Below are 18,945 nucleotides of genomic sequence, written 5' to 3' on the forward strand. Positions count from 1 at the left end.
AACACAACTGCACAGTCCAATGGTGTTATTGTTGCGTGCCTGGAGATCTGATGGTGCTCCTGTGTGCAGTTCTCTGTTAATGACAGGCAGATTCTCTCAGGTAAAGGAATGTGTAGTTTCCTTTATTAAACATCTATCAGCACGCAAAATTAGCAAGAAAGTAAATAAAAGTCCAGAATGTCCAATGCGGAAGAGAGGTTTCATGTGATTTCACTATTCAGGATAACCTGGGCCACAGCCATAGTGGGAATCAATGCTGCTTGATGTTCTCCACAATCTGTAGTGTGAAAATACTTAAGATTTGAGTATGATTCTATGAAGAGATGAATTATAGGTTCTGCAGTTTTACTTCTAGCATTGCTTGTCTTTTGTCTCTGAAAAGTTTTTCTCTTCTTCTCTTTTTAATGTGTACATCACTTAACTTCTGGTAAAAAATAAGTGTTATTAAACCTGAGGACAAAAAGATAGTCATAAGACGTTAAATATTTATAGTGCTTTGAGATCATCTTGGGAGGTTATGACGTAAATTAAAATCACTATCTAGTGCAGAGTCATCATAGGGATGCATGTGCCCACGTATACATGTGTCTATGTGTATATACGTAAACAGAGTAGATCTGTATTGTAGTCTTTCATCTGTGCCTATTCTAGAGGCTAGTGCTCCTCGGGATGCTTTTTTTGATGTATAATTCAGTGGAACTATACTTGCATCTTATTTTGAAGTGAGAATTACATACAAATTTCCTCTTGCTTTTTTTATCAGGTCAGAATGCAGCCCTGTTATACTTGTAAAACAGCAGTGCTAGTCCCCTCACTGGTGCATAGTAAATGATTTTACAGTGAGGGTTGTAGTACTTTCTAGTCCATTCAGCAAAATGAAAATTATACTCTAGTGCAGACTTTATATGTTCAATTTGAAATAAAAAATAGGGATTTTGTTAGTTTGGAGGTCTTTTAACATGGCTTGTGCTTCACAAAGGCTACAGGCTCCTCCTGTTAGCTTCAGAGATTATTTTCAGTGATTGTGATGATCTCAACAGAATAAAGATAATAGCCAACTCTGTAACATGGCTTAACTTCCTAAATAGTTGCTGCATGAAGGGATGTGCTACATGCATTTGTTTCATTTCATAGAATCATAGAATGGTTTGGGTTGGAAGGGACCTTAAAGATCATCTAATTCCAACCCCCTGCCATGGGTACGAACACCTTCCAGTAGACCAGGTTGCTCAAGCTGGCCTTAAACACTTCCAGGGTTGGGGCATCTACCAACTTCTCTGGGCAGCCTGTGCCAGTGTCTCACCACCATCATAGCAAAGAATTTCTTCCTAATGTCTATTCTAAATCTACCCTCTTTCAGTTTAAAGCCATTCCCTCTTGTCCTATCACTACAGGCCCTTGTAAAAAGTCCCTCTCCAGTTTTCTTATAAGCCATCTTTAGGTACTGGAAGACTGCTCTAAGGTCTTTCCTGAACCTCTTCTCCAGGCTGAACAACCCCAACTCTCACAGCCTGTAACCATGGAAGAGGTGCTCCAGCCCTCTGATCGTCTTTCGTGGCCTGCTCTGGACTTGCTTCAGCAGGTCCACATGCTTTTTATGTTAGGAATCCAGAGCTGAATGCAGTCCTCTAGGTGGGGTCTCATGAGAGCAGAGCAGAAGGGGAGAATCACCTTCCTTAACGTGCTGGCCATGCTTCTTTTGATGCAGCCCAGGATACGACTGGCTGCGAGTGCACATTCCTGGGTCACATTGAGCTTCTCATCAATCAACACTCCCAAATCCTTCTCTTCAGGGCTTCCCTTAATCCATTCTCTGCCCAGCCTGTATTTGTGTTTGGGATTGCCCCAACCCAGGTGCAGGACCTTGCACTTGGCCTTGTTGAACTTGATGAGGTTCTCATGAGCCCACATCTCAAACATGTCAGAGTCTCTCTGGATGGCATCCCTTCCCTCCAGCATGTTGACCACACCACTCAGCTTGGTGTCACCAGCAAACTTGCTGAGAGTGCACTCAGTCTTACTGTCCATGACACTGACAAAGATGGTGAACAGCGCCAGTCCCAATACCGACCCCTGACGAATGCCACTTGTCACTGATCTTTTCTTGGACATCAAGCCGTTGACCACAATTCTCTGAGTGTGACCATCCAGCCAATTCCTTACCCACCATGTGGTCTATCTGTCAATTTAGAGGTAAGGATGATTTGGTAAGCCTATCTTATTCCCTGATTCATGAAAGTTCAGAGCAGTGTTAGTTCATCTCCTGGAGATCTCAAGTGTCTTGAAAATATTAGTGATTTAATCTGGCAAGTGCCTATGGAGTCAGGAAGAGTAGGGGTGGTGGCCTCTCAAGAAAATGTTACCCAGAAATGTATGTGAAAATCTGTTTTGAGTACTGGTAAGAGAAACTTGGTCCCCTGAATGTGTTCTTATTTTGCAGGCAAGTAAAAAAAACCTCCTTCCATGCTCGTGTGCCCACAGGGAAAGTTCCAAACCTGTGGGTGCCCCTGAACCTCCCATAAAGCTCCAAGTTATTTAGAGGATGTGTAAAATCACACGTAAAATAGCAGCTTTCACACATTTGAGGATGCCTATTATAATATGCAAATGACAACAGCATGTACACCAGTTACTCTGAAAAGCATACAAATGTGTTGTGCTTTTGCACTCAAGGAGTACACTAATAGATGACAGAAACCTGAGGACACGTGCATGATTCATGGGGTTTTTTCAATGTGAATATATAACTGTTAGCACCTACAGTATGCGAGTGAAGGTGAGAGTACTTTAAAAAATAAAAACATTCTTGTCAGGACTGCTGCAGTTTTGAGCAGCAAAGATGTAAATCCCTCCAACACATAATCTTCTGTGTTACTACTACCTCTTCAGCAACTAGTGGCAAGAATCTCTTTAAGGTACACATTGAAGGGTGGAAAAATGAAATACTGGGCAGTGTCACAGACTATAAAGAGTCTCAGTGCACATTTCCAGTGGATACATCTTCCAGTGGTTCTCCCAAAGTTCCTCTCTCTTGTTTAAGGAAGAAATAAATGGTGAACTTTCAGTTAAAACTAGAAATTAGAAACCAGGAATGTGCCTGTAACTGTAGTATAGGCAATAGGTTTGGTGACGTGAGTGACTAGTGCAGGATTGCTGACCCCTCTGAGTCAGGACTGTGCCTGAGCCCTACTGCTCCCTGTGCTGTTGAGAATTAATGAGCTGTTAGATAAGGTTAGGGACCTTACTTTACACCACATTGTGTCTGTTGTCAGGAAGGAAGGCCTTTTTCTTCCTTCTGCTCACTGCAGCTAAATTAAAATAATGGCAAGAGCCGCATAAGCTTTTGGGATTCTTCAACTATTGCAGAGCACTGCCTACAGCTTGAACCACAGTGGAGCTGCTCCCAGAGGAGATGCTCACCACCTTCTTTAGCCACAGCAAAAACTTCTTTTGAACTGTGAGGGGTGTGACTGAGAATAAAATGAAGGTCTGGGCAGAATTTCTCATGTGTGATTCCTGAAATAAACAAATGCACACCTAGGGCACATGTTACCTGCAGATTTTAAGTCTACAGCCTCTGCATGAAATTGCCACCAAGTTTAGAATAATAGCAAGCACAGGCTTTTGTGTGAGTTTTTAGGAAAATTACCAGAAAGTCATCATTTTGTCACATAACTAATTTTTGCCTAGCATGCAGAACTATATGTGGAACAGCTTCCAAAATAATGTTATGAAAGTCACATTAAAGCTATTATCAGTAAATAGAAGTGCCAAATGAGGGTGGAGAGCCATGAATTGTTGATGGTAGAGGTGGTTCTTGAAAATACTCTTATAGGTGAGTGGGTGGGTTTACAGGTCTTTATGCAATTGGGCCCTAATAGTGGTTTTAAGTGTAGAAGTATAATACCGCCTTGTATAGTTGGGCTAAATTTTCATGCTAGTTTTATTGGGGCATTCTTATTGACTTTTTAGCTGCTAAGAACAAGTTTGTGCCTGCTGGGTGAATGTGCTCAGATGATTAGATAGGAGAGGAAGGAATTTTAAATGGTGCCCAAGGGCGCTGGGGTATCAGACCTGTGGTGTTATGTGAAAGAGGACTTCATGGTGGTTAGGAGAAGCTTTGTGGGAGGTCAGGCAGTGTAATTTATCAGAGTCCTTCCAATAATGGTGCATGGGCACGTTTTGTGTCGCATGGCTTCTTTATTTGCAAGAATTTGCAACCATGAATCACAAGTCCAGTGCAGCTAGGATGAAAATAGTATTTTTTCTTCTAAAATCATTGAATTCTTGTTGTAGGGTTGGGACAGAATTACATATAACTTGTTAGGCGATCAACTCCTGGGTTTCTGGAGACCATTTTGTTTGGTGGTACTCATCTCTCACCAAACTGATGACTCATTTCTCCCCAACAAGGAACAAAGTGTGTTTGTTAACTGGGCAGCAGGTGTTTTAATTGGTTCATCTGTCTGACTCCACAGGAGCGTCTCCTGCTCTCTGTACTGCCTCGACATGTTGCCATGGAGATGAAAGCTGACATTAATGCCAAACAGGAAGATATGATGTTTCATAAGATCTACATCCAGAAGCATGACAATGTCAGGTAAGAAGAGCAGCCTGTCTCCCAGCTGCCTGGGGAGGAGGGACACTCACAGTGCTTGGTGCTTAACCACCCAGGGACAAAGATGACAGCAACACATAATCCAAAGTAAGTGTAAGGACTCTGAAGTGTCTAAAGTTGGCTTTTGGAAGTCAGTTTATAGGACAGGAGGAGGATTGCCTTCTCCTAATTGTTACATTCCTGCAGCATTTTCCTTTGAGAAGCAACTTTAACTGATTTCTTATTGTTCGGTTTTTTGTTTTCCTTCCTTTCCTGGAGTGAGTCTCAGTGGTTTTGATAAGGTGGTATATTTGGAGTCAGTTATTTTTTGACAGTATACAAGCACCCTTGTGATAAGCAAGTTAAAGACTGGGAACACTTCCCATGGAGTAAATTGCAGAGCCCGGCTGACATTAAGATCACCTGGAATTAAAAGCAGCGCGCCCACTAAAATTACAGGCAGTCTTTGGTACCTGCTCAGTCACCCAGCAATGTGTTGCTCCTTGGTCTTCCCGGACAAGCAGAAGAAACTAATATCCAATCTCTGGCAAGTCATGCAAAATCAAACCCAGTCCGTGTTGCTGGGGTAGTCCAGCCCCATGAGATTCTTCACATCACCTGGTTCCCACTGTCCACTTCCCAGCGAAGAGGCAATAAAGTAGTGCATTTGTTGCTTGATATCTTTATGGATTGCATATACAAAGTTAATTTTAACTTAATCTCAGTGCTTCTTTGGGGATCAATTATGTCTCTGCTAAGCTAAGTCCAGGAGTTACATATCAGCTCTGTCAGTCTATAAATATTTCTACTGAGACATGAGGACTGAGGACAGACAGCTTCCCTTCTTAGCCTCTCTATTCCCTCTTCAGCACGAGGTTTTCCTGTAAACTGCTTGCGTAGCCCTCTCTCTTATATAGCTTTAAGTATGTTGGGGAATTATATTTTTTGGTACTTGCTGCTCAGCAAATAGAAGTGGATTTCTTACATCTCTAATATACCACAGCCTGCATAATCTCCAATAGTTGGTAAGGGAAATTCACATGAAATTCTGAAGCATTTGAAGACATTTCCTTAGCATTATGGGTCACAGGGACAGGTAATATACAAGAAGAAACTAGGAGCAGGTTGCTCATTGTTGGATGTAGAGTCTTATATAAAACTCACTGATACCAGGACAAGTCCATGTGCTGGCTTGGGTGGACCTCAGTTCAGCCTTTATTTTTTTGGTTGTGACTAAGTAAACAGATAAAGATCCACTAGCAAAACTGAAGACAAAAACATTATCAGATATCAAAGACAATAATGGTTCAGTGATGAAAAATAAAGAATGTATATATGGTGATGAAGGAGAGAAGAAGTTGCTATCCAGAGTGCCCTCAGCAGAGTATGTGCCACAGTAGGTTAGGTTAGGTTTTGTGTATTTACATTCACTTTTTCCTGAAAGGCACTGAGCTTATTTGAGAAGGTGTGTAAATTTCTTGTGACAGATGCCATTTGTGAATTAATTTGTTCCAGTACTCAGAGGTCAGCCTGACATTCAAATTGAATGCAATTTGTTAGATATGACATGAGACTATATTATAGTCTTTCACATCAGTTTCCGTATGTCATTATTTGCAGGTTTGAAAGTTGTTCAGTACAACTAGATATCAGTAAAGGTGATTATGACTTTAGGATGATACATGAAAATTTATGTGTATTACTAAATAAACAAAACTAAATAAGCAATAATAAACTAAATTCGAAGGGAGAGGGGAATCTGACAGAACGATTATGATTGGAGAAAATAGCCCAAAGATAATGGCTGGTGCGGAAAATGGTGACCTCAAGAGATACAACAAAAAATAACATATGACCCAGAGGATAGAAAGAGAAAAGAGTTTGCTATGATTTTCAGTTATGGCTGTTAAGTAACATGAAAGGTTAAACATGTATACATAAATGGGTAAACGCACCAATGATTTTCTTGGACTGTCTTGATGGGTAGCTAGCAGGTAGCTTGCACGTAATTTTCACATCTTGTGTATTTCTTGAATAATACAAACCTTTCTGTAATGGATTATATTCTGCAGCCTAAAGGAAATTTTAACTTTGTCTGTTATGGTAAAGAGTGTTTAGGAATCAAGCTTTTGCAGGTGCTGACTGTCTCCAGTGCAAAGGAGGCCAAAGTCTCAAAATATCTTGCAAGGGGAAAGAACTTAAATGGTATCTTCCTCAAAGAATGGATTTTGTGCCTATGCCTATGAGCTCCTAAATCAAAGCCCACAGAGATCACGGAAAAGGCTGGAAAAGGGAGATGAGATAGGAATAAAATAGTGTATGTACTGAGAGCAAATAGAAACTTAGGAACATCTCATCTTCATGTACTTCAGGGAAATGAATAACTAAGTACGAATATTGAAAAAAGGAAACATGATTTGGAACAAATGACTCATTTCACACTAGGAGTTCAGCATGGAGCCTTTGCTCCTGCCTCGGTGCACTGAAACCACCTCTAGTGGGAATGACTGCAGATGATTTTGAAGCATTTACATGCACACAGAAACACACTGGTGAGGAGGGTTAGCAGCTCAGTGATGTGGACTAATGAACTGGCTGAATAAAAGCAAGCATGCTCTTTACTTTTCATGGGAAAATGTTCAAGGGGAGGCTTTTGAGATGAGAACGCTCCAACCAATTTTCATTTGTTTTTGTCACTATTCAAAAATGTCATAAGATCCAAGTTTGTATGAACTAAAGGTTATTGAGTCAAGGCAATTGAGAAGTATGTGAAGTCGGCGCAAGGGTGCTGTGCCCAGCCATTGAATCTGGCTTCCTGTTGATGATTTATGAGCAGGAGCATTTCCTCCACAGTTCGTAGAAGTGGGAAGGTCTGTGTGTCTGCACAGAGGTGCAGGTTTCCCTCCTCCATCGGCTGTATCCAGCCATTCTCTTTTCTAGCTCTCTCAAATTAGTTAAAAAAGGTAGATTATAAACAAAAGTATAATGGATGGGAATTTTTATTCGCTATTAATTTAAAAGTTTGATTGCCATCATAATGTCTGGAGGCTGAGATCTTAATTTTTACTGGGTATTCACTGTGAGTTTGCTTACTGATTTCACAGTCAACGTGGAAATACTGACCCTCACTGACACTGAAGGTTTCCACCCAACTGGGTTTAACTTTGGCTCTTTGAACTTGGGAGGTGAAGTAGCACAGCATCATGCACTTAGCCTGGTTTGACATTTTGTATGTGAGAAGTGGCTTACTAAATTCTGTTCCAGACAAGATTAAATATTCTAATTTTCAGGGATGATTGGGTCTGGGCTTTTGGGACCACCTCTAATTTTAATTAAAAAACAAAACCAAACCACACTACCAGCAGAAATTGTTACTCTAAAATCATGTGAAGTTACTGTGTGGCTGCGTTTTTTTTTCTGTTTTAAAATGAGGAGTCTTTGAATGACCAGTTCTGCTGTGATACACTTAGGTTTAGACACTAGTTTACAGGCTTCTTTTTTTCTTTTTAAAAAGGTTGCACACTTCTTTTCTTATTTAAGAAAAAAAAGTTAATTCAAAACCAATGTAGAAAAGATGTCTTCCTCAGGTGCCAGTATTAGGTCCATAAAACACAGCCGTGATCCTTTAATAAGGGGCAGCTCTAGCATGGTATTACTGTGTTATGCTTGTCTTAGAGGGTGGGCTATCTCTCTGTTTGGGGAAAGGTGGTATTTTTATGCAAAAAACAGTGGTCTTTCTGACCTGAATGGGTAAAGCAAATCAGTTTTGAGTCTTATCAGGACTTCCTGTGAATGAGTTCATAATCTCCTGCTTATTGTTATGGAAAGTAAAGTTCAGAGACTAATTTATCCACAATGAAAATATAATTTCCTGTCATTTTTGGCAGCAAAATTTGTTTCATGATTATGTTCTTCTGAAGAATTTAGGGTGATGACAAAAGTAAGATGTAGAGGTTTGGGGTTAATACACTCTTTTTTTATGCAAATGAACAGAACCTTCTAACAGAGAATGAAACCATTTCCTGTCCTAATTTAATGAATGAGAATTAACTTTGACAAATCCAGAACCCCAGAGCGTGATTTGACCTTTCCCACATATGTGTGTGTTAAATATAAAGTCTATTGTCAAATGCAATCAGGAAAGGAGTTCCCAAGACTATGCAAGTAATTTTGGGTAAACAAGGTGAATTATGTAACTAAATCAGTTCACATTATCATGAATGAGATTATGTCTGATAGACAAACCCTAAAATACACATAGATAATATTGTTTATCTATTATGCTTTCCAGGCAGAATTTTAAATGTTTCACATTACTCTTGCTATTTATAGTATCTCACTGCAGTGATAGTGGCTTTAATGTTATCTAGGTTTGGCCAAATACAGTAATCTCTGTGCTATAAAAGGAGGTTTGAAGTCCTCTGTGAAGGGATAAAGGTTGGCTTTGTCACTGAAATTCCTTTGATGAACTGTTTCAAGAAGCTTATTTTAGGGCTGGCATCCAAGCACGGTGAAAGTGAGTTTCCTCTCTTCCCCCCTTCACATAATTCTTATGAGTCATGGACTCGACAACATTAAAGATCTCAGAGTTTTTTAAACATCTTGGCCACCTGAACTAAACCATTTGCAGAAATTAAACAGTCCATTTGCTTTCAACTTTGTAAACAAAAACAATTTTCAACTAGTTTTCTGATTGAATGATATTCTAACACCAAAATTTCTCCCCTTAATAATTACCAAATTGTTGCATTTTGGCTGAGTGTCAGGATATTCAGACCAGCCATGTCAGCTTAACTTCTTTGCCTTATAGGTGTTGTGGTACCTATCGTTAGTTGCTTATGAAGTGTGTTAAATTAGTAGATTGCAAGATGCTGTGTAATTACGTGCTACGAAATTTGTGAATATTTCAGCTAAGCAAACATCTTTTTCCTCCCTCCTACCACCATCCTTACACACAGGACATCTAGTCCTAATGTTTCTTGGTGTTAGAGGACTTAACAAGACAAATAATAGTACAAAGCTGAGCTCTGATCTTGGCTAGTAGGAGGGTTCCCAGGACACAGCTGTAACTGGATATATAAGTGCTGTGGCTTGAAAAGTGATGTGCTGCTTAGTGGTATATTCTTGTTGGTGAGTATAGGCATGAGGCTGTGTTTTTTTGGGCTTGTTAACAGTGTTTTTGAAATGCTAAATGGGTTTATAATCAAGCATATCCTACCAAGCCCAGGTCAGACAGCGTCTTGCCTGTAGAGGTAGTTACACCAATGGGCTGGTTTAGTTCAGGAGCTTATCCCGATTCTGTTTTCATGCTTTTTCATGAAAGATTGTTGAAGCTAAGCAGAAACCAGTTTAATTTTACCATCTTTAATAAATAAAACTACAGTATGGCGTGTGTACATTTCTGACAGATTTTCCATGGATAGTTTCAAAGATTCTCTAAATTTCTCAGCCAAAGTTTATGTAGCTTTAATTTCTATGGAAGGCCTCATTGCCGGGAAAGGGCACAAGCAGTAACTGTTAACAGTTAACAAGCAGTATATTTACTGGATAATCCATCTCCCTCCTTGACTTATTCCCTTTTGGGGGGGACGTAGAAAGAAAATTGATGACTTATGTTTGAATATGAGGAAAAGCAGCATTAAGCAGGAGGAAGCCCAACAGCAGGTTTTATCCATGTCTTGTTGCCTGGTACTGCTCTCCCTTCCAGTCCCTGAGGTTTGATCTCTTCCCAAAATGTGATCATGGTTGGTTGGTTGTTTCTCAGCATCAAGTCTTATCATTACCTCTACTTACCTTCATTCGAGGCGTATACGCCAAAGCAGTAGAAAGTTACTTTTCCTACTTTCTGCTTTGTCTACTTTCAGGTGGGGAAAACTGTGTGGGTTTCATGTGGGTGCAGAGGCCTCCTGCGTTTAATTGCTATAACTTGTGGTTGAGGCTGTAGGCTGAGAAAAGTGAGTAGGAGAGGAACAATCAGCCCTCCCACACCTTTCCCCAAATGACAGCAGTGAATTTTACCTATACAGAAACTCTTCTGTTTCCCTCTGAAGACTCAGCTCCTGGGAACTTCACCCGTGTTTTCCTGGCATGAATCTTGGCTTTTTAATTTTCCAGAAAATGTAATTTTTTATTATTTTCTCTTTAGGTTAGCAATAATTTTTAGTAAGTGTGGAAGTAGGTTTCAGCCATGGGTGAAACCCATACTCTGCTTTTACTGCTACTAATCACTTGACTCTTCTTAGACAATTTATTCATTTTGAGAGGAAAAATCCCTGTCTTTTGGAGAAAGGCATTCAAGCTAAAATCCACGTGTAAAGGAATTTGCTGATTTTACAGCCATTGTTACTCCTGAACTTGACATCAAAGCTGCAGTACGTCTGGCCATTAGTACTAAAGGGGGTGTTTCAACCCGGGATCACTCCCTCTTTTCAATATGTTTGTGTCAATGGTTCAGTCTTGAAAACTTTTAAGCCAAAGAATAGAGCAAGTTTATATATTTTATCAAATCTACCTCTCTATGCATGTGCACAGCACCCTTTAAAAACAACAGATACATCGTAATTTGTGTAAATGCTCATCTGTCTGCAGATTTTTCTTTTTGAACTGGGAGGATATTTTGATTTTGGTCCCTACTGGGAACTCCTGGTGTCTTCAGGGGCATAAGAGAGTCTTGTACCCCCCAAAGAACAAAACACATTAAATAACTGGCTGCAAGGCACCCTGCTGGATTCATTACTTAAACACGTGTGTTGTAATAAAGATAACATCCCAGAAGCGCAGCATGCCAGGTGACTGCAGATCTGCAGCCACCAGCAAGCCATCAGCAATTAGGAAGGGCCTGTGATGTATAATTCACACCCTGCTATTCTGGGTTTACACAAGGGCCTGTGAAGTTCACAGGGTGATGGATTGAAGTGTGTTAGATGTTTTAATGATGAAATACTGTGAATAGTAATTTGGAGAGAATAATGAAGGTGCCTGCAGAAGTTTACAGAGCAGTATTTTAACTCATCAAGGTTATTTGTATTCTCTTTTTTTTTTCCCCAATAGTACTATAAATAAATTACATTTTTAATAAATGTAAGTCTGATGATTGGTCTGATAGTAAAAACAAAAGTATCAAACTTACAGTAAAAAAAATACATCAAATTCTGTTTGTTGAACTAATCCACCTCCAGTCTTCTCTGTTCTGGAGTAACCTTGACAAGAAAAATTGAGTCTTCCCGGACCAAAACTTTACTTTTGTAAAGACTTGCTTGTACAGACTTGCTTTTTTTCTTGTAAAGACTTTGTTAAATTTCAGTTAATGAACTACTTTGTCATGTTGATAACATGCAAAGTGATTTTCAGAACATTGAGTTTATATAACATTTGAAGGGGTTCTTCTTAAAATCATCCCACCTTTTTTCTTCCTCCTTAGACTATAATGACTGAAAAGCAAAAATCAATTAAACTTTTTATTCTGTAACACACTGAACTTTGCAAAACTATTTAAAGCTCTTTTACAGAAGCTGTAAAACAGGCAGTGTTGGATGGGATGGATTAATTTCTCTTGTCTTATGCTATATTTATATCCCTCAACAATTGTTGCTAATTTGTGCATCTGTTCTTACTGGTTTATATATAATTTTGACACTGGATATATGATGAAGAGGAGACAAAAGCTGAAACCAATTAGTGGAGAAGAACTCTTGAGTGGTCTGGTATCCTGTGAAAATCACGTTAGTGCATTGCTAATTGAGTCTATGTCCTCCATGAAAGTCATAGAATATTTTTTAAACTTCTTTTTTATTAATTTCACTTGATACTAAGTAGTTAAAAAGTTAGGAAGAGGCTGATACTGGCTGTGCAGACTGCATAATTCCCTAAATGGTGTTTCTATAAGAAAATGGGCTACGAAGAGGTTGCTTCAGAAACAGAGCTAATGGAAATGAGAAGCAACTAAAGACTGCTCAAAACAGTAAAGGAAGCAAAAGACCAAAGAGATTAAATGAATTTCAGCACATATGCACCATTGGTAGGGCATTGGGCTTGTAGAATCGTAGAGGTGCTCTTTTTAAAAAACAGAACTTCTTCTGTGCTCATTTGTGTTTCTGTTACCAAGTCCTAGAGAGATGAACATCCTTTTAAATGGAGAGAACAAGAATTTGTAAGACCATGTAGGTTCTGATGACTTGGAAATTTGCAAATAGTCTGCAGAAGTTGGAAAGAAGTGTGTGGGTGATAGACTTTAAAAAGCAAACAAAATACAGGAATATAATAGAATCACAGAGTTGGAAGGAACCTTAAAGATCATCTAGTTCCAACCCCCTGCCATGGGCAGGAACACCTTCCACTAGACCAGGTTGCTGAAAGCCCCATCCAGCCTGGCTTTAAACACTTCCAGGGGCATCCCTGGAAGTGGGGCAATCTGTTCCACTATCTCACCACACTCACAGTGAAGAATTTCCTCCTAATATGTAATCTAAATCTACCTTCTTTCAGCTTGAAGCTGTTTTCCCTTGTTCTGTCACTACAGGCCCTTGTAAAAAGTCCCTTTCCAGCTACTGGAAGCTGCTCTAAGGTCTCCCTGCAGCCTTTTCTTTTCTAGGCTGAGCAACCCGGACTCTCACAGCCTGTATCTAAAGGAGAGGTGCTCCAGCCCCCTGTTCATCTTTGTGGCCCTCCTCTGGACTTGCTCCAACAGGTTCACACCCTTCTTATGTTGGGGGCCCCAGAATGTAGTACTGTAGGTGGGGTCTCATGAGAGCAGAGTAGAGGGGCAGGATCACCTCCCTTGACCTGCTGGTCATGCTCTTTTTGATGCAGTCCAGGATACAGTTGGCTTTCTGGGCTGCAAGAGCACACTGCCGGGTCATGCTGAGCTTACATATTATCTTCCATACCTTCCTTGATGCCACAGCCAGCAGGGATCTTTGTCTGAGGTTGCTGTATGTGTGTTTCACAAATATCAGAGGTTCTCAAAGGCACTAAGAAATTCTAAGGATGTTTTTGACCAGTAACCATGTCCCTGTTCAAGGCAAACTCCTAAATGAACCCCTTAAATATATAGGAAGATCATCAGGGCTTGTGATCAGCTCCCTTAACTCCAGTTCTACAGAGCTGATCCCCTAGCCCAGAAACCTACTGTAGTGACTGCTTGTGAAACTTGATTCTGTGTGACTATCAGCAAAATGTTGTCTCCTAGCCTCCTGTTGCAGAGATCTCCCAGTAAGTAACATGCTGCTTGACCATGGCTTTGCTCAATTGTGAGGTCATCTGTAAATGCCTGTTTGTCCCTATCAGTAGCTGTGCAGAGCATCTGGAAGCTCAACGTGCCCTCCCATGTGAAAAGGAAGGTTGAATGTGTGAGACAGTGATATACTAGTGACAGTCTGTTGATCTACCATGTTGGCTTATTTGTTTGGAATATTTGTGGTGGTGGTGGTGGTGATTTGGGTGGGTTTTTTTAACTTTAAGCATGATTCTTTGCAGAGACTGATAATATATGGCCGCATTTCCTGCTCATTGTGGGGAATGTATTGCTTATAGGAGATTATTAGGACAGCCCTTCTTCTTTTGACAGCTACTTAATTTCTGTTATCCCCAAGGGCTGTCAGACCCATACATCAGTGCTGAATGCTGCAGCAATTTGAGGAGATGCTTTGTAACATTCTAGACCATGAAGGAGATGAGAGACCTAAGTTGCATAGCTGATGAGATACTTGTGGGGTGGGCAAGTAAGAGAAAAAGATGGGAAAGACCAAAAAACCTTGAGAAGTAAGGAGGAAACTTAACAACTGTTAGTAATGACTGGAGGAAAGGAGATGAGAGAATCGAAAACAGATGCATGCGGTTTTAGATAGTGGACAGCTATGTGCCATAGCAGTTCTGGTGGAGAGCCTCCAACCTTGGGAGCATACACACCAATGCACTGCTGCTTTTTGCCATGGCTGTTTCCAAAGAATGAGCTAACAAGAATCAATTTGTAGAACAAAGCAAACAAAAGTTTGGCTTTTGCTCAGGGGAACTTGAGCAATTGTAGTTACAGATCAGGCTTCAACAGAAGCCAAATGCCGATCCATAGAAGTATAATTATTCTGTTTCATTTGGAACCTTTTCTTCTGGATTGCATTCAGAACTACTATAAGCCCCTTTGTGAGATTCTTTTTCTTTCCAGGCCAGAGAAAAAGAGACCTTTTGATTTAATACTTCAACTTTGTTTCAACTGACAAAGAGAAAATACCCATGTCATCATTGCCTTTCTTCCTTAAGAATCTTCCCTTATGAAGAATAGCATCCAGCAAGTCACTGTTTAGGATGACAGGTTTAATGCAGAGACAAAGTTGTGTTACAGAATATAAATGGCAAGTGATACTCTGCTTTAAGATCCAGTACTCTTTGTAATTGTCAGCTGCAAACTGAATGAAGTTTTGTAACTGAAATCAGAAATGATTACAGATTTCTTGCAAGGCCCAGAAACCTTATAATTGCAGATGTGACTTGCCTGTTGAGCTTTTCCTTGGAAGTATATAAAGGTGGAAGGAGTAAATTGAAAGTAGGATCTCTCTCACTGAAAGCTTAAAAACCACTTGGGGGGGGGGGGGGGGGGGTGGGGCGGGGGGGGCAGTGTGGGGCGGTGTGTAAGAGGGAAGTGTGTGTGGGGGATAGAGGATAAAACATGTGATTTTGGGGGGACTTCTGATTCTGAGAGCATCACAGGAGTATTCATCCACTCTAAAATGACGTGCCTACTGAGATTCATCCAGGACTACACTTTTGTAATGCAGAAGCCCAATATGGACTTTATTAGCATTTATTAGAGTATTTCACTTAAATACATACATATACTGGCTTATTTAAATGTATTTTGTGTATTCTTTTTTTTTAAGTTAATTTTCCTTCAGATTTCTAGTGGAGAACATAAAATCTGTATTTTGTTGGTCTGTCATGTCCCGTAGCTTTTTATTTTTACATTACATATATCAGGTACAGCATTTATTGTATTACTATTCAAATTCTAAGTCATCTTGCTGGATAATGGGTGCTGCCTAGAAGCACCTTCTTGCATTTTTAGTGCCTTACAGTCAAACTCTTGTGTAGGTATCCCCTGCTACCAGTCAGCCCCACAGAGGAGGTATGGGCTGGGGAATAGAGAGGCTGAGATTGGCAGCAATTTCTTTAATTGTACTTGGTAGTGAGGCTGATTAGAGCTCAGAAATGCCTGGCTTCTGTTACAGAAACATTGTAATGACTAGACTTTGAAGGCTCTGTCCTGCCTGCGCTGCAGAGGAATTGTGCAGAAGGAACAAGCAGGGAGTGTGCACAAACACACGCGCTCTTTGTGCTGCGGACTTCTCGTGACTGATGGCTGTGTCTGCAGGGGGAATTAGTGCTACATTTTGTCTGGGCTGACATGCCGAATGGGCATCTTTCTGTCCCTCACTAAAATGAAAGCCCAGAGAAATTAATTAATTCAGTTGACATTCCAGGTAGCAGAGAGTAGAACAGAGAGGCAGTGAAGATCTGAAGAGACAACAGAGATGAGGCATGCCATGCTCATCTGGGAGAATAGAGGCTCAACCCACATGCGGTATAGGTTATCCAGATTTGTTTTTCCCATGTGCCAGAGGGCATTTGAGGCCACATCTTCCAGGAGAGGCCCTAACAGAAAAAGGTGTCCTCGTTCTCTTTTCTTAACTCTGTTGCATTTTTTTTATATAAAAGAATAAGACCCTGGAGCAGCAGCTTGAATCCCACTGTCCCATGCCACAGAGCACACTGCAAAATCAGCAGGGCAGAGCTGTCTCTGCCTCTAATTATTCTGAGTATTTTACATGTGACGAGCAGCTGCAGCATGAGGTTCTGAGGGCACCCCTGTTCCCAATCCAAAATAGCCTGTCATCCACTTCAGGCTGGATTCAGGCAGAGGAAAAATCAGATCCATGTTTTCTCACTTCTCAGACAAAGGGTCTTAAGAGACAGTTTCCTTGCTTGCATTCTCACTTTATAACAGGCATCTGCAGAATACTAAGAAATCAAGGATACAGATTTCTATGTACATTTCTCTTCCTTAACAGTGTGACAGTCTGTTGTGACAGGCCAGTGGTATTTTAGCTGGCAGGAGTATGGGCTCTCAGCAAAGATTCAGCTACAGTCATGAAGCAGGCAGCATGGATATGCTAGGGATGTTCTTAAATGCTGGACATATATCCTTTCTTTTTGTAGCTGCAGACTTAGTCTGAGCCCTGTCTGTATTCAATAAAAAAAAAAAAAAAAAAGGCAAGCAAAACAAACAAACAAAAACCAAACCCCCAAAAACCCAGTCAAATATTCCTATAAGATGCTACCATAAGGCTCAAACTGAATTGAAAATTTATCTGCTGAGTTTTCTAGCCTCAGTGGTCCTTGATTCACCACAGCATGTTTGAAGTACCAAGAGGGGCAGAGGCCAGTAGGTTCCTGGGGATGATTTGCTTTCTCCTTTGTCTGCTGTTAACTTTTTTTCTGGTTCTGTTTGTAAGGATTCTGGTGATTGGCTGTTGTCAGCTGGACTTTTTTCAGTTGCATAAGAACTGAGAAAACAGTATCTGTCTGACTCTTCCACAGTGAATGGCTTTCAAGTTAAGCCATGGCTGCAGTTATTGTGCTCTAGCTGTGACACTATAAATAAAGTTATTAAGAGCAATATGTAAATGGGTTTCTATTTTTGTTCCCTGTATTGTTTGCAGAATCTAGGGCAGTTATTCAGTAAGAATCATCTGCTATTTAGCACTAAGCCTAGCAGCATTTGATGCTGTGTGGGCTGCTGCTTCTTTTCCCCTCCCTTTCTTTCTTTCTTTGCACTGGCTTTTAGAATCCAGCTCCTTTGCAAGTTTGTTTGTTGTGGTATATAAGAAACAGAGTAGCTGTGCTAAGCATTTTCAGACTTCCGGAGAGTGACTTGGTACTTAAGAACAGAGAATCATCTCTTGATATCTGAACTATAGGAGCACTCAAAACAGCTATACGAACATCAGATACCACAGCTGCTATTTGCCTCAGTGCACATCTTGCAAATTCCGGTTTGTTCAAAGATATTTACGGTTTGTGTTTTGTTTGTTACTCCCCTCTCCATCACTCTGGATCTGCCTGACAGCCTTGGGCCCTGTTCATGCTGGAAACTTGTACTATATTAATTCAAGCAGTTACAGTACAGCCCCCCAGGGGAGAGCACAGATCTGTTGTTTTAGAAACACTTTACTACAGTCACGGCTACTCCTACCTGGAAGAGCAAATTATTCTAATCCAAGGCATCTGTTTAGAAACCTGAATGCATCTGTGTTAGGGACAGAAACAGTGTTGCTGTTAACATACATACTCTATAAACCATTTCGCATGAGACAGTTTTTTCAAACTTCTTCCAGCTCTGCAAGTGAATTTAATTCTGGCTTCCCCGAATCCCCTACAGGGAAAGTCCCAAACTGTTTGTTCTGTGACTCATTAGCCACAATTTTGTTGCCAGCTGTGTTAGCCTTCAGGTTGGCACGTGTCTTCCATGGCACTTTAATTGCATTTCATAGGGCTTCGTGATATTGGGACACTAGCAAGCTGTGTCTCCAGTTTCACTCCTTGCTGGAAGTAGCGGCTTCGTGGTGTATATAATGGATGAATATACAGAAATGTTTTGAAGCTGGGACACCCGTTGTTCTGAACTGAACTGAACTCATCCTTTCAAATGCCAGGCATTTTATTTCATTTTCTTGTTTTCAGTCTTCAAGCCAAAATTGCTGCTACTTTAGTGGCATAGAAGGTAAAAAGAAATTAGACTGGTTTTGCACGGCTGTAGAAAGATCTGACAGAGTAACTTTCCTCTTATTTTTATGGTCTAAAACACACTACCATAATATGTATTTTAGATGGTCTCTAAGGTGCCTTTCTATGCTATAAAAAAGATCTGGTCAGACTCTGTTGATTTTATTGGCGTTAGTTCACTGGTAAACTAATAACTATTTACAGGAACTGCATTTGGAGATGATATTTTGCGAATATTGAAAGTAGCAAACAAATGGCTTAGTGAAATACCTTAATGCGTTAACACAGAAATTAAATTTTCCAATGGAAAATGCAAGAGAAAAGCCATTTCTTTCTATGCAGACCTATTATTCTGGTGGTGGCAATTACAGTAATTCTCTTGAAATCGAATTAAAATGTTACGCGTGCTTCATTGTGAGAAGAAACCATTGATTGCAAGAATCAGGGGAGTTTCAGTGGAAAGTTAAAAAGTCTTAACAAATGCAGTGGGCAGACCTGCCTCACCACATTTCTGCTCCAGCATCTCAGAAGTAGGTTTTTTATGTGGATGTTCCCTGGATTTACAAGGCCAGGAT

General features: G+C 40.4%; 1 protein-coding gene across 1 annotated transcript in view; it reads left to right on the top strand.

Annotated features, from left to right (window-relative positions):
• Positions 1 to 18,945, top strand: part of LOC104413857 (adenylate cyclase type 5-like) — a gene marked incomplete at its 5' end in the record, with an annotated part of 214,124 nt that overhangs the window by 126,151 nt on the left and 69,028 nt on the right. The window contains 1 exon segment of the mRNA XM_010024968.1: positions 4,479 to 4,600. Within this exon segment, the coding sequence (XP_010023270.1) occupies positions 4,479 to 4,600 (122 nt within the window).

Source organism: Nestor notabilis, unplaced genomic scaffold (genome assembly GCF_000696875.1).
Source record: "Nestor notabilis isolate BGI_N333 unplaced genomic scaffold, ASM69687v1 scaffold15392, whole genome shotgun sequence".
Classification (NCBI taxonomy): domain Eukaryota; kingdom Metazoa; phylum Chordata; class Aves; order Psittaciformes; family Psittacidae; genus Nestor; species Nestor notabilis.